Source organism: Pogoniulus pusillus, chromosome 42, assembly GCF_015220805.1.
Source record: "Pogoniulus pusillus isolate bPogPus1 chromosome 42, bPogPus1.pri, whole genome shotgun sequence".
Classification (NCBI taxonomy): Eukaryota; Metazoa; Chordata; class Aves; order Piciformes; family Lybiidae; genus Pogoniulus; species Pogoniulus pusillus.
The window spans coordinates 3,858,058-3,869,979 of record NC_087305.1 but is presented as its reverse complement, the minus strand read 5'-3'; the positions used below and the strand labels follow the sequence as shown (position 1 = coordinate 3,869,979).

The window sequence follows — 11,922 nt, the reverse complement described above, 5'->3', positions numbered from 1 at the left end:
TCACCCCGAGATCTGCCCCGCTCACCCCGAAACCGGCCCTGTTCACCCCGAAATCGCCCCTTCTCACCCCAAAAGCCGCCAGGCGGCGAGGCCAGAGCCCACTGCCCCCCAGCCCTTCGCTCGGCCAGGGCCGTTCCGGGCAGAAAGCACCGGCGCAGGGAGCGAGCTTTACACACGGCGCAGCTTTACTTCAGCAAAAGTGGGTGAAAAGAACCAAAATAAATCTTATTCCATGCCGAACCCCACTCCTGGTGCGGAGGCAGTGCAGGAAAAGCCCTTTTTTCGTGGTTGGAAGGTCAAAGGATGTTTCACTCCAGCTCTGTCTAGGTCCATGCTCGCTCTCCGCATCCCTCAGGGAGTCTCTGGCACGACAGAGGACTACAAAATTCCTGTCGGATTCGTTAAAGCATCAAAGGGAAGGGAAGAATGAAGGGGGAATAAAAAGGTCAAACCCAAGAGCTGTGGGTTAGGACGAAGAGTTCTGCGTCTGCAGTCCCTGACTCCTGCTGGTGGAGGTTACGCCGAGATACCCTCGGAGCCGCCCCGCGGCGTTGCGGAGCCCTGCCCGGGCTTTGGTGAGGTCCCACACTCCCTAGGCTGTCTCGGCAGGCTCCTTACGCCGGCGCTTGCGTTTCCTGGCTGCTGGAGCTTTCTGCTGCGGGCAGAACTGAAGGCTCTGGGTGGAGAAGCAAAGTCTCTTGCGCTGCTGCTCGGTAGGCAACGTGAGCCGAGAGTTCCTGGCTGCCAAACCGCAGGGCTGCCGCCGCTCCACGGCGTCCTGTGCCAGCTCCCGGGGCCGTGCCTTAGGGCCTCGCCGCCGTCTCTTCCTGGAGCTGCTGGAGTTCCTGGAAGGAGATATGCCAGGAGAAGTCATGGGAGTTTGGTGTCTCTGGGTGCGGAGCATCGAAGGGTTGGTTGTGAATGGCCTCAGCCCCTCAGGATGTTCACAGAATGGGTTGGAAGGGATCTGAAAGATCGTCCCGATGCAAGCTCCTGCCACAGGCAGCGACACCTCCCACCAGCTCAGGCTGCTCAAAGCCTCACCCTAAATCACTTCTGCCAGGTACCACAGAGCCCCATGCATACTGGGATAGATGTGGAGTGGGAACTGAACACTAACAGCAACATCCTAGGGACAGTTGTGCCTGCTGCTCAGGGCAGATGAGGCTTTCCACAATCCCCTTTTAGGTGCTTCCAGAAATAGGAGGAGATGAAACCACCACATGGTGAAGTCTGAAGAGAAAGCCAAGGTGGTGACCACTCAGAGCCAGGGCTGAGCTTTGCCTGCTTGGGAAGTTGGAGCCTTCAGTTTGGATCTCACAACTGTTTTGGTCAGGGTTTGCACATCCCAGTTATGCCTGGCATCATCACTGGGGGCTTGAACAACTCAAAGGCTTAGGGGCAGCCAGGAACTCAACCTGGTCCTGAACACCTCCTGGGAGGGGGCAGCCACAACCTCCCTGGGCAACCTGTGCCAGTGTCTCCCCACCCTCACTGTCCAGAATCTCTTCCTCATCTCCAGTCTCAGCCCCCCTGGGAACAAACAGCAGCACTGTCAATAGTGTTACTGCACATCTACAGGCACAAGAACATCTTTCAGAGGCACAGAGCTCAGCTGCTGTAGACACAAGCAATGACTCAATGTTGGTTTAGAAGCTCTGGATGAGTCTGAAGGAGGTTTTTCTTTTCCCCCACCAAGCAGTGAGGGAGTTGTGGCCTTTACAAAGCCAAGTTTAGGTGTCTCCCAGCTGAGGAGCAGCTCATTTTGTTCTGTCTGCACAGAGGTGAGAAGCAAAAACCTACCTGGGCACTGCCAAGGGGTGCTGGTTGGAGAGATGTGGACGATGTTTGGTGATCTGTGCTTTAGTGTTTGCTGTAGCAGTGGATTTTCCTCTGAAGGAGCCTGAGCCCAAATTCTTCACTCCACAGTTCCTTAAAAAGAATTCTGTGTGACTTGACTGTGTCCAGAAACCACTCACCAAGTGATTACAGCTATGTGATAGGTAAAACCCATTCACTCTGCCCCAAAACAGGACAGGTAGGAAGCCTGTGGAGATCTCCAAGCCCAGTTTGCCCACTGTCCAACTTTGTTCTTTCCCCACTGGCCTGCTCTACCTCCCCTCCTTGGAGCTGCAGCTCTCCAGCAGCTCTCCCTGGACACAGGTACACAAAAAAAGAAGCCCTTACTTTCGTACAGCTCTCTTCCTAAGGTCCTGGATGTAGTTGGTTCTCTCTATGGGATGCCCTCGAGACCTGTTGAAGACTGGAGAGTGACAGGGGTGAGTTACAACAAGGCTCTCTAAGTTCTCTTTGGGGCTGCAGAGCACTGAAAGCCTTTAGAAGGATTTGAACCCTTCAGTCACCACTTCCACACTCAGGTCACACAGGATGACTCCACTCAGCCCTTCACACCACAGCCTGGGACAAGGATGACTCTGCTCAGCCCCTCACATGACAGCCAGAGCTGCAGTGTGGCACTGCCCAACCTCACCTGACAGCCTGGGGCAAGGCAGAGCTGCAGTGTGGCACTGCCCAACCTCACCTGACAGCCTGGGGCAAGGCAGAGCTGCAGTGTGGCACTGCCCAACCTCACCAGACAGCCTGGGACAAGGCAGAGCTGCAGTGTGGCACTGCCCAACCTCACCAGACAGCCTGGGACAAGGCAGAGCTGCAGTGTGGCACTGCCCAACCTCACCTGACAGCCTGGGGCAAGGCAGAGCTGCAGTGTGGCACTGCCCAACCTCACCTGACAGCCTGGGGCAAGGCAGAGCTGCAGTGTGGCACTGCCCAACCTCACCTGACAGCCTGGGGCAAGGCAGAGCTGCAGTGTGGCACTGCCCAACCTCACCTGACAGCCTGGGGCAAGGCAGAGCTGCAGTGTGGCACTGCCCAACCTCACCTGACAGCCTGGGACAAGGCAGAGCTGCAGTGTGGCACTGCCCAACCTTCTCTCTGTGGCCCCCACATTCACTCAACCCTCCTCGGCTCCACAGGCAGGCCAGAAACTTAATTTATAGCATCATGGACTGGGTTGCATTGGAAGGGACCTTCAAGATCATTCATTTCCAATCCCCTGCCATGGGCAGGGACACCTCCCAGTAGCTCAGGCTGCTCCAGGCCTCATCCAACCTGGCCTTGAACACCTCCAGAGAGAGAACATCCACAGCCTCCCTGAGCAATCCTTTCCAAGCGCCACAAAGAAACTCCAACAGCTGCAGCTCCCATTGCACAGACCAAGAAAACACACAAAGAGGTAAACCACAATTGAGTCTCTGGAGCCAGCCCAAAGGTTTTGACCACCTAAAACCACAAGCTGAGGACAAAGATGCCACAGATCTGCAGGAGGAGGCAGAGGGACGTACGCTCTATGGCGGCGTTGGGCTCCATGCCCTCCACGTCAATCAGGTACCTGAGGAGAGCAGCAAAGAAAGCTCCAATGAAACAATGAACTCTGCAAACGTTGGCAGCTCACTGATGCTTCCAAAAGGAAGAACAACTGGGAAGGAAAACCTCACAGCCAGAATGGAGTAGCGAAGTTGGGTGGTAAAATGACCTGCCCAGGCTCTCCAGCTGGGGGAGAGGAAGCTCAGGGAAGCTCAGTGAGGGCCAAGTGCAGTCCTGCACTTGGGGAGCAACAACCTCCTGCAGCAGGATAGGTGAGGGGGGACCTGCTGGGAAGCAGCTTCAGGAGAAGGAGGTGGCAGTGCTGAGGGACAACGAATTGCCTAGGAGCCAGCAATGTGCCCTGGTGGCCAAGAAGGCTTCAATGGTGTCCTGGAGGGGATGGAGAAGAATGTGGGCAGCAGGTTGAGGTAGGTCCTTCTCCCACTCTATTCTGCCTCAGTGAGGCCACAGATGGAGTCCTGGGTCCAGGTCTGGGCTCCCCAGTTGCAGAGGGACAGGGATGTGCTGGAGAGAGTCCAGGGCAAGCTGGGAAGATGCTGAGGGGCCTGGAGGAGCTCTGGGAGGAGCAGAGGCTAAGAAGAGCAGCCCCAGAGGGCATCTGAACAATGCTCAGCAAGAGCTAAAGGAGCTGTGGAGGGCAAGAGGCTGGGGCCAGACTGCTGAGTGGTGCCCAGTGCCAGGCCAAGGGGTAGAGGGCACAAACTGCAAGACAGGAGGTTCCATCTGAAGATAAGGAGAAAGTTGTTTGTTGTGAGGGTGCTGAGGCCTGGAGCAGGCTGCCCAGAGAGGCTGTGGAGTGTCCTTGTGTGCAGAGCTGCCAACCTCCCCTGGGCACTGTGCTGCTGGGCAAGCTGCTGGGGGTACCCTGCTGGGGCAGGAGGTCTTGGCCACCACCTGGCTAAAGACAACTCACCTACAGACCAGGTAGCCAGTTCTGTTCAGGCCATGGGTGCAGTGAACTCCAATCAGTTTATCTGTAACACAACAAGCAGGTTAGATCCAAGTGCTCCATCTCCAAAGCCCCAGCAGCACAAACCCACTTGTGTCTGTGATGAAGGGCTCCAGATGTGGCCTCACTAGGGCAGAGTAGACAGAGAGCAGACCCTCCTTTGCCCTGCTGCCCACACTCTTCTCCATGCCTCCAGGACACCACTCAGGCCTTCTTGGCCACCAGGGCACATTGCTGGCTCCTGGGCACCTTCTTGACTCCCAGCACTGCCAGCTCCTTCTCTTTTGAACTGCTTCCCAGCAGGTCCCTCCTCACCTGTCCTGCTGCAGGAGGTTGCTCCTTCCCAGAGGCAGGATCCTACCCTTGCCCTGGTTGAACTCCATGAGCTTCCTCTGCCCCAGCTCTCCAACCTGGCCAGGGCTCACTGCATGGCAGCATAGCCTGAGAGGCTGTCAGCCACTCCTCCCAGTTTGGCACCATCACAAACCACCTGAAGGTCCCTCCTGCCCCTTCATCCAAGTCACTGATGAAGATGCTGACCAAGTCTGGCCCCAGTCCTGATCCCTGGGGAACACCAGAAGCTACAGGCCTCCAACCAGACCTTGCACTGCTGAATTCCTTTTCCTCCACAAACCAATCTTATCACCTGGACATCCACACCCCAAGAGATGGTCTATAAATCCCTGCTGTTCACTACAACCTCTCTGGCTCCCAAGTACACAGAGCAGGGACAGGCAGGAAATCCACACTTACCATTGTCTTTGTTGGCTTCCAAAAACTTCTTGACTACATATTTGAACTGGTAAATGGTTTGTTTGTTTGGGATTTCACGGCCCATGGTCAAGATCTTGGAGTAGCAGAGGGTGGCTGGGAGCTCCTACAAGGAAGAACATCAATAACTTCCAGAAGTAAAGCCTGAAGGTTTTCAATGGGTAGACAAACAGAGAGCAGAAAGTAGAAGTCAGAGATTCAGAGAGGGTTTTCTGGTGGAAGAGACCTTTAAGATCATCCAGTTCCATCCCCTGCCTTGGGCAGGGACACCTCCCACTAGAACAGGTTGCTCAAGGCCTCATCCACCCTGGCCTTAAACACCTCCAGGGAGGTTGTGGAGCACAGAATCACCCAATGTGATCTTTGATCACATTGGGTGATTCTGTGCTCCACAACCTCCCTGGGAAACCTGTGCCAGGGTCTCAGCATCCTCAACCTGTGCCAGTGTCTCACCACCCTTAACCTGTGCCAGTCTCTCACCACCCTCACTGCAAAGAACCCTTCCCTTACCATCAATCTGAATCTCCCCTCTGCCAGTTCAATCCCATTCCTCCTCATCCTGTCGTTCCAACACCTTGTCAGTAGTCCCTCCCCAGCCCTCCTGGAGGTTCCATTCAGATACTTGAAGGCCACTACAGAGTCTCCTCAAAGGAATGGGTTGAGTTGGAAGGGACCTTCAAGATCATCCAGTACCAACCCCATGCCATGGGTAGGGACACCTCCTACCAGCCCAGGTTGCTCAAGGCCTCATCCAACCTGGCCTTGAACACCTTCAGGGAGAGGGCAGCCACAACCTCCCTGGGCAACCTCTTCCAGGCTCTCCCCACCTTCACTCTCAACAATTTCTCCCTGCTCTCCACTCTCAGTCTCCCCTCTCCCAGCTCAAAGTCATTGTCCCTCATCCTGTCACTCCCAGCCCTTCTCCACTCCCCAGCTCTCCTGTAGCCTATTTCAGGTCCTGGAAGGCTGCTCTCAAGCTTTCCCTGGAGCTTTCTCTTCTCCATCTGAACAGCCCCAGCTCTCCCAGCCTGTGCCCATAGGGGAGGTGCTGAAGCTTTTCACTGAGGATAAAAGATGAGGACCACAGATTTAGGTACAAAACCCTTCTCCTGCACTCCTTTGACACAACACCAACATCATGAGCAGCCTGTTCCTGTTTTCATTCCTCATGCCTTGGCTTTTTCCTCCCTGGGGAGGATGAAACACATACAAAGGGCTGGAAAACCTTTCCAAGCAACTACTCACACAAACCAAAGCTGGCTGGGATCAGCTCTTTGCTCAGCTGGAGGTATAAAGACCATGTTTAGGGTGTCCCAAAACTTGTGCTGGTTATTACAAAGAGGATCAGCACTATGGGGGTAGAAGACACCAGGTTTGAGCAGGTGGAGTCTTTCCCCACCTCAATGAGCCTGCAACACTCCACCTCAGCCTCTCTGCCAAAGGATTCCAGTGCCTCACACACTCTTTACAGTTAGCTGCTCACAAAAGACATTGTCCACTTGACCAGCAACATCAGGATTTGCTCTGAGCTTCACTGTCCCCAGCAATGAGACCAAGACTGACCTCTGGCCTGTAGTAGCGAGTTGTGTAGGTTAGGTCAATGATCAGCCCCAGCTCCTCCTTCTGCTCTTTGATTTTCTTAAGGAGGTCACAAGGTGAAAATCTCTCCTCTGGAAGAAGCTTTTGATCAAAGCTCTAAGGGGAAAGAATGTTTAAGAGCAGACATTAAACTCAGTTGCACTGCCATTGGTGGGAAGAGGTTCACAGAATGATTTTGGTTGGAAAAGAGCTTTAAGATCCCCATGAGCTCCCTAAGTCCCACAGGTGTGATGGTTTAGGCATAAAGGCTGTGTTCAAATCATAGAATCATAGAATGGTTGGAAGAGAGCTCAAAGCTCAGCCAGTTCCAAGCCCTCTGCCATAGGCAGGGACAGCTTCTACTAGAACAGGTTGCTCAAGGACTCATCCAGCCTGGTGCTGAACACCACCAGGGAGGTTGTGGAGCACAGAAGCACAGAATGGGATCTTTGATCACATTGGGTGCTTCTGTGCTCCACAACCTCCCTGGGAAACCTGTTCCAGTGTCTCACCACCCTCAACCTCTGCCAGCGTCTCACCACCCTCACTGCAAACAACTTCTTCCTAACATCCACTTTCAATCTCCCCTCTGCCACTTCAAACCCATTCCTCCTCCTCCTGTCATTCCAAGACCTTGTCAAGAGTCCCTCCCCAGTCCTCCTGGAGCCCCCTTCAGATCCTGGAAGGCCACTCCAAGGTCTCCTCAAAGCCTTCTCCTCTCCAGGCTGCACAGCCCCAACTCTCTCAGCCTGTGCTCAGAGCAGAGCTGCTGCAGCCCTCTCAGCATCTTGGTGGCCTTCTCTGGGCTGGCTCCAACAGTTCCATGTCCTGCTTGTGCTGGGGGCTGCAGAGCTGCACCCAGGACTGCAGGTGGGGTCTTAGGAGAGCAGAGCCAAGGGGCAGAATCCCCTCCCTTGCCCTGTGCCTACACTGCTCTTGCTGCAGCCCAGCACAGGGTTGTGTCTGGGCTGCACTCACACTGCAGACTCATCTTGAGCTTTGCATCATCTCAGACCCACAGGTCCTGTTCCTCAGGATATCTCAAGGGCTTTGCTTCCATGCTGGAGCTGCTGTCCCTGGGTGTCTGGCCAAGCCTCCTGTGCCCACTGGCACAGCTGCACTGCCTCTGCCTGCAGCACCTCTGCTCCCCAACCACCCAGCACTGCAGGTGAGGTCTCAGCAGAGCAGAGTGAAGTGGCAGGATCCACTCTCTCCATCTGCTGCCCAGGCCTTATGGGCTGCAAGCTCATCCTGTCTGCTCACCTCCAGCTCCTCATCCACCACCTGCACCTCCAAGTCCTTTTCCTTAGGGCTGCTTTCCATCCTCTCCTCCTCCAGCCTGGACTGACAGTGAGGATTGCTCCAACCCAGGAGCAGGATCCTGCACTTGCTCTTGCAGTCTGAAGCAGAGCTCCCCACAGCACACAGGTACCTCCAGGTACAACCAAGTGGGCAGTGGTATTGCCACATTGACCTCTTACAGCTTCTGCTCCTGAAATTTGGCTCTGGCACCATATTGATGGGACCACCATGGCCTCCAGGCACCTGGCAGCACTGGCAGGGGCTGCCCACAGCATCCCTCCTGCCATGGCAGGAGTCAACCCAGACAGACCTCCCACGATGGAGTGACCAGACAGTGCTGCCAGCACCCAGAAAGCTGCCAATGACATCCAGAAGTTGATCCTGGTCACCTGCACAGTGTTGACACCACTGTGCTCCTGTTACACACTCTGCCTGCTCTGTTGTGCTCTCCCCTACATGGTGTAAACCACTCACCAAAGATAAACAACCAAAGGATCTGCTGGCACTGCTCTGAGGGAATTCATTTCCTGGGGCTACAACCTGGAGTGCTGTGTCCAGTTCTGGGCTCCTCCACTGCAGAGAGATGCTGAGGTGCTGGAAGGTGCCCAGAGCAGGGCAGCAAGGCTGGGGAGGGGCCTGGAGCACAGCCCTGGGAGGAGAGGCTGAGGGAGCTGGGGGGGTGCAGCCTGCAGCAGAGGAGGCTCAGGGCAGAGCTGATTGCTGCCTGCAGCTGCCTGCAGGGAGGCTGGAGCCAAGTGGGGTTGGGCTCTGCTGCCAGGCAGCCAGGGTCAGAACAAGGGGCAGAGGCTGAAGCTGTGTCAGGGCAGGTTGAGGCTGGATGTTAGGAGGAAGTTGTTGTCAGAGAGAGTGATTGGCACTGCAATGGGCTGCCCAGGGAGGTGGTGGAGTGCCCATGGCTGGAGGTGTTGCAGCCAAGCCTGGCTGGGGCACTGAGTGCCATAGTCTGGTTGGTTGGGCAGGGCTGGGTGCTGGGTTTCAGCTGCCTGAGCTTGGAGCTCTCCTCCAGCCTGCTTGCTTCTCTGACTCCCGTTTTCCACAGGACCCCTTCCCGCAGCCACTCTTCACCCGCACAGGCTCACCGCGTCCGTGCTGCTTTACCTCCTTCAGGGGCACCTTGAAGGCGATGAAGCGGGTGCCTGGCATCCTCCTGCCCAGCGGCACGTAGTCGGTCCACCTAAAGCCCGCAGCACGGAGACGTCAAACCGCGGACACCGGCAACTGGCCCGGAGCTCCCCCACAGCCCGGAGACCCTCAAAACTCCCCGGGACAGGGCCCCTCATCTCCCGCTCCGTGAGCCCAACACACTTTAAACTCCTGCTGCTGCCTGCCCGGGGCCTGCGCCGCGCTCCGTGTAACGGGCGACAGAGCGCGGCCGCTGTCCGGGCCCGGCCGGGCCCCGCGGCTCTCGGCAGCTGCCGGCCGCCCCGGGAGAGGCGCCGGGAGAGGCTGGGAGGGGAGAAAGGCGCGGGTCTGCATGCGGAGCAGACGGCAGACAGGCACTCACCGCTCCGGGACGCAGGACTTGCCCACCATGATGGCGATGGCGGCGACGCCCGGCCCGGGGACGTCACTTCCGCTTCCCGCCGGTGTGACCCTACGCGGCCGCCGTCCTGCCAGCGGCTGCTGCCCGCGCCTCTCGCCTCAGCCAGTGTCGCCGCCTAGCGGCCGCAAGTCGCTACAGCAGCCGCGGGAACGGCCAGCCCGGCGCCAACATCGCCGCCTGGGCTGGTTTGAAGCAGGGTAGAGTGTTTTGGTGAGAAGAAGTGGATTATAGGCTGCGAAAGGAAAACAGTGGTGATGTCAGCTTGCCTCAGAGCCTTGCTGAAGAAGAAAGGAAAACATTCGATAAGGCTCTCGCCGTTTTGTCTCACTTTCTGGCTGGGCTGCATCTGAGCATCATCTCTCTGACACACCTTCCACTCACCTCTGCTTCTTAACCTCTTGGCTGAACCTCTTTTCTTCCGTAGGACGGGGGTAAGGTTGAGAGGGGCAGGGGGAAGGTGCAGGGGTGGTTGAGAGCCCCTCCCGGGGACTCAGGTTTCTGGGAGGGGAGTTGTGTTGCTGTATTCCCTTTTCCCTTGTCTATTTCTGTCTGTAACTGTATAGACTGTAAATAGCTGCTGTACATTGTGCTGCTGTAAATAAATAGCTTCATTTATATTCCCAGAGCCGGCTGAGCCTAGTCTGGGTATTTCTAAAGTGGGGGGGGGGGGGCGGGGAACACCCAAACCATCACACCGCCCCGGTACCGCCGTCGCCATCCCAATGCTGCCATCTCCAGCCCAGTACTGCCACCACTGTCCCAGTATCAGCATCGCCAGCCCAGTACCAGCATCGCCGCCCCAGTACCGCCGTCGTCATCCCAACACCGCCACCTCCAGCCCAGTACTGCCACCACTGTCCCAGTATCAGCATCGCCAGCCCAGTACCAGCATCGCCGCCCCAGTACCGCCGTCGTCATCCCAACACCGCCACCTCCAGCCCAGTACTGCCACCACTGTCCCAGTATCAGCATCGCCAGCCCAGTACCAGCATCGCCAGCCCAGTACCGCCGTTGCCATCCCAACACCGCCACCTCCAGCCCAGTACTGCCACCGCTGTCCCAGTACCAGCATCGCCAGCCCAGTACCAGCGTTACTGCTCCAGCTCTTCAGTGCCCTTCTGGGAGTGAGTGGCCCAGTATGCAGTGTGTGACCTCGCAGACTGCTGGTTGCCCTCTTGGCTGTCTGAGCATACACTGGATCATCTTTGGCCACTGTTGACCAACATGCCCAGGTCCTTTTCCACCAGGCAGTTTCCAGCCATTCTGCTCCCAGTCTGGAGCCTTCATGGGGTTGTTGTGATGCCAGTGCAGGACCCAGCCCTTGATCTTGTCGAAAATCACCTCCAAATAACCCCCTCAATGGGATGGGTAATTGTTGGGGTGGTGAAACCGTCGTGGGGATGAGAAATCATCACTAGCATCACTGCCACCACCCCAGTGGCAGTGGCTGGGGCTCCTTTCCCACACGCAGGCACAGCTATGTCTCTCTGCCCTCACATCATCCCTTTCCAGCCTCCACACTTTCCTGGCCCTGGGAGTTTTGTCCTGGGACAAGGACTCAGCCAAGCCAGGTCAGGATTTTCCAGTTGGTAGCTGCTCAAGAGGGTGGTGGGAAACAGCACCCTGTGTACCCAGCCTGGAAAGATGCTACTGGCATCTCCAGCTGGGACAAAAGCCTCTTTCCCATAGGCTGGGCAGATGGAGGCGTCGGCACCGGGGCCGGCTTGACTCGCCCAGCCGAGCAAGGGGCTGAGCTCTCGGGGTGCCCTGCGGTCTCCTGGGCACATGGGGGCTGCTCCCATCCCGTGTTGGGGAAATCAGGTTGAACCTCCTGCATTTCCAGCCAACCCTGTCATTAGTGCTCAGCCCATGCAGGAGAACAGGATCTGGCCCTGGGAAGGAGCCGCAGCAGCCTTGAGGCATGAGGCAGGGACCAGCTGAGCCTGGAAAATTCATCTCACATCCGGACACCACTAGCCAGGGCTCAGCGTCCCTCTCCCGTGTTGTCCCTGCTTTCCCTTCTCCTTCCCAGCCCATTGCTGCTCCAGATCTCGGGCTGCTGTTGCACAGGGAGCTTCTGTCCCTTGGGGACACTGTCTGTAGGCACAGATCCACCCACAAGGGGTTTTCCACCTGCCGAGTGATGCCCAAATCCCATCCCCCTCCTTGAGGTGCCTGTGGTGAAGATAAGCACCCTGCAGCCCGGGGGCAGGGGGTTCGCTGCCACCTGACCCTCTCGCCACAACCCCGGAGGGGTTTTGCCACCCGTTTTGGGAATGGCCTTGACCGTGGGGATCGCATGGCTGTGAGTCAGGGATGTCAGGGCTTGTGAAACAGGCCTGGGATGGTTTGG

General features: G+C 56.9%; 2 protein-coding genes across 2 annotated transcripts; one reads left to right on the top strand and one right to left on the bottom strand.

Moving 5' to 3' along the window:
* Nucleotides 1–167: 167 nt before the first annotated feature.
* DUSP11 (dual specificity phosphatase 11) lies at nucleotides 168–9,638 on the bottom strand. Its single transcript, XM_064175755.1, has 9 exons — nucleotides 9,531–9,638; nucleotides 9,125–9,200; nucleotides 6,689–6,820; nucleotides 5,108–5,231; nucleotides 4,319–4,379; nucleotides 3,363–3,409; nucleotides 2,188–2,263; nucleotides 1,804–1,932; nucleotides 168–845 (listed from the first exon to the last, which is right to left on the bottom strand). Exons 1-9 carry the CDS (start codon nucleotides 9,557–9,559, stop codon nucleotides 593–595), a joined length of 927 nt encoding a protein of 308 aa, XP_064031825.1. The 5' UTR covers nucleotides 9,560–9,638; the 3' UTR covers nucleotides 168–592.
* On the top strand, nucleotides 9,567–10,697 carry LOC135192393 (uncharacterized). The gene is made up of 3 exons (XM_064175496.1): nucleotides 9,567–9,766; nucleotides 9,994–10,000; nucleotides 10,308–10,697. Exons 1-3 carry the CDS (start codon nucleotides 9,567–9,569, stop codon nucleotides 10,695–10,697), a joined length of 597 nt encoding a protein of 198 aa, XP_064031566.1.
* The last annotated feature ends 1,225 nt before the right edge of the window (nucleotides 10,698–11,922 follow it).

Excerpts from the sequence above, each read along its gene's own strand:
- LOC135192393 (XM_064175496.1), top strand. The coding sequence starts at position 9,567 with ATGGCGGCGACGCCCGGCCCGGGGACGTCACTTCCGCTTCCCGCCGGT.
- DUSP11 (XM_064175755.1), bottom strand. The coding sequence starts at position 9,559 with ATGGTGGGCAAGTCCTGCGTCCCGGAGCG. Across the intron at positions 9,201-9,530 it reads AAGTCCTGCGTCCCGGAGCG|GTGGACCGACTACGTGCCGC; the intron begins GTGAGTGCCTGT and ends TGCGGGCTTTAG. Across the intron at positions 5,232-6,688 it reads CTCGCTACTACAGGCCAGAG|GAGCTCCCAGCCACCCTCTG; the intron begins GTCAGTCTTGGT and ends TCTTCCTTGTAG.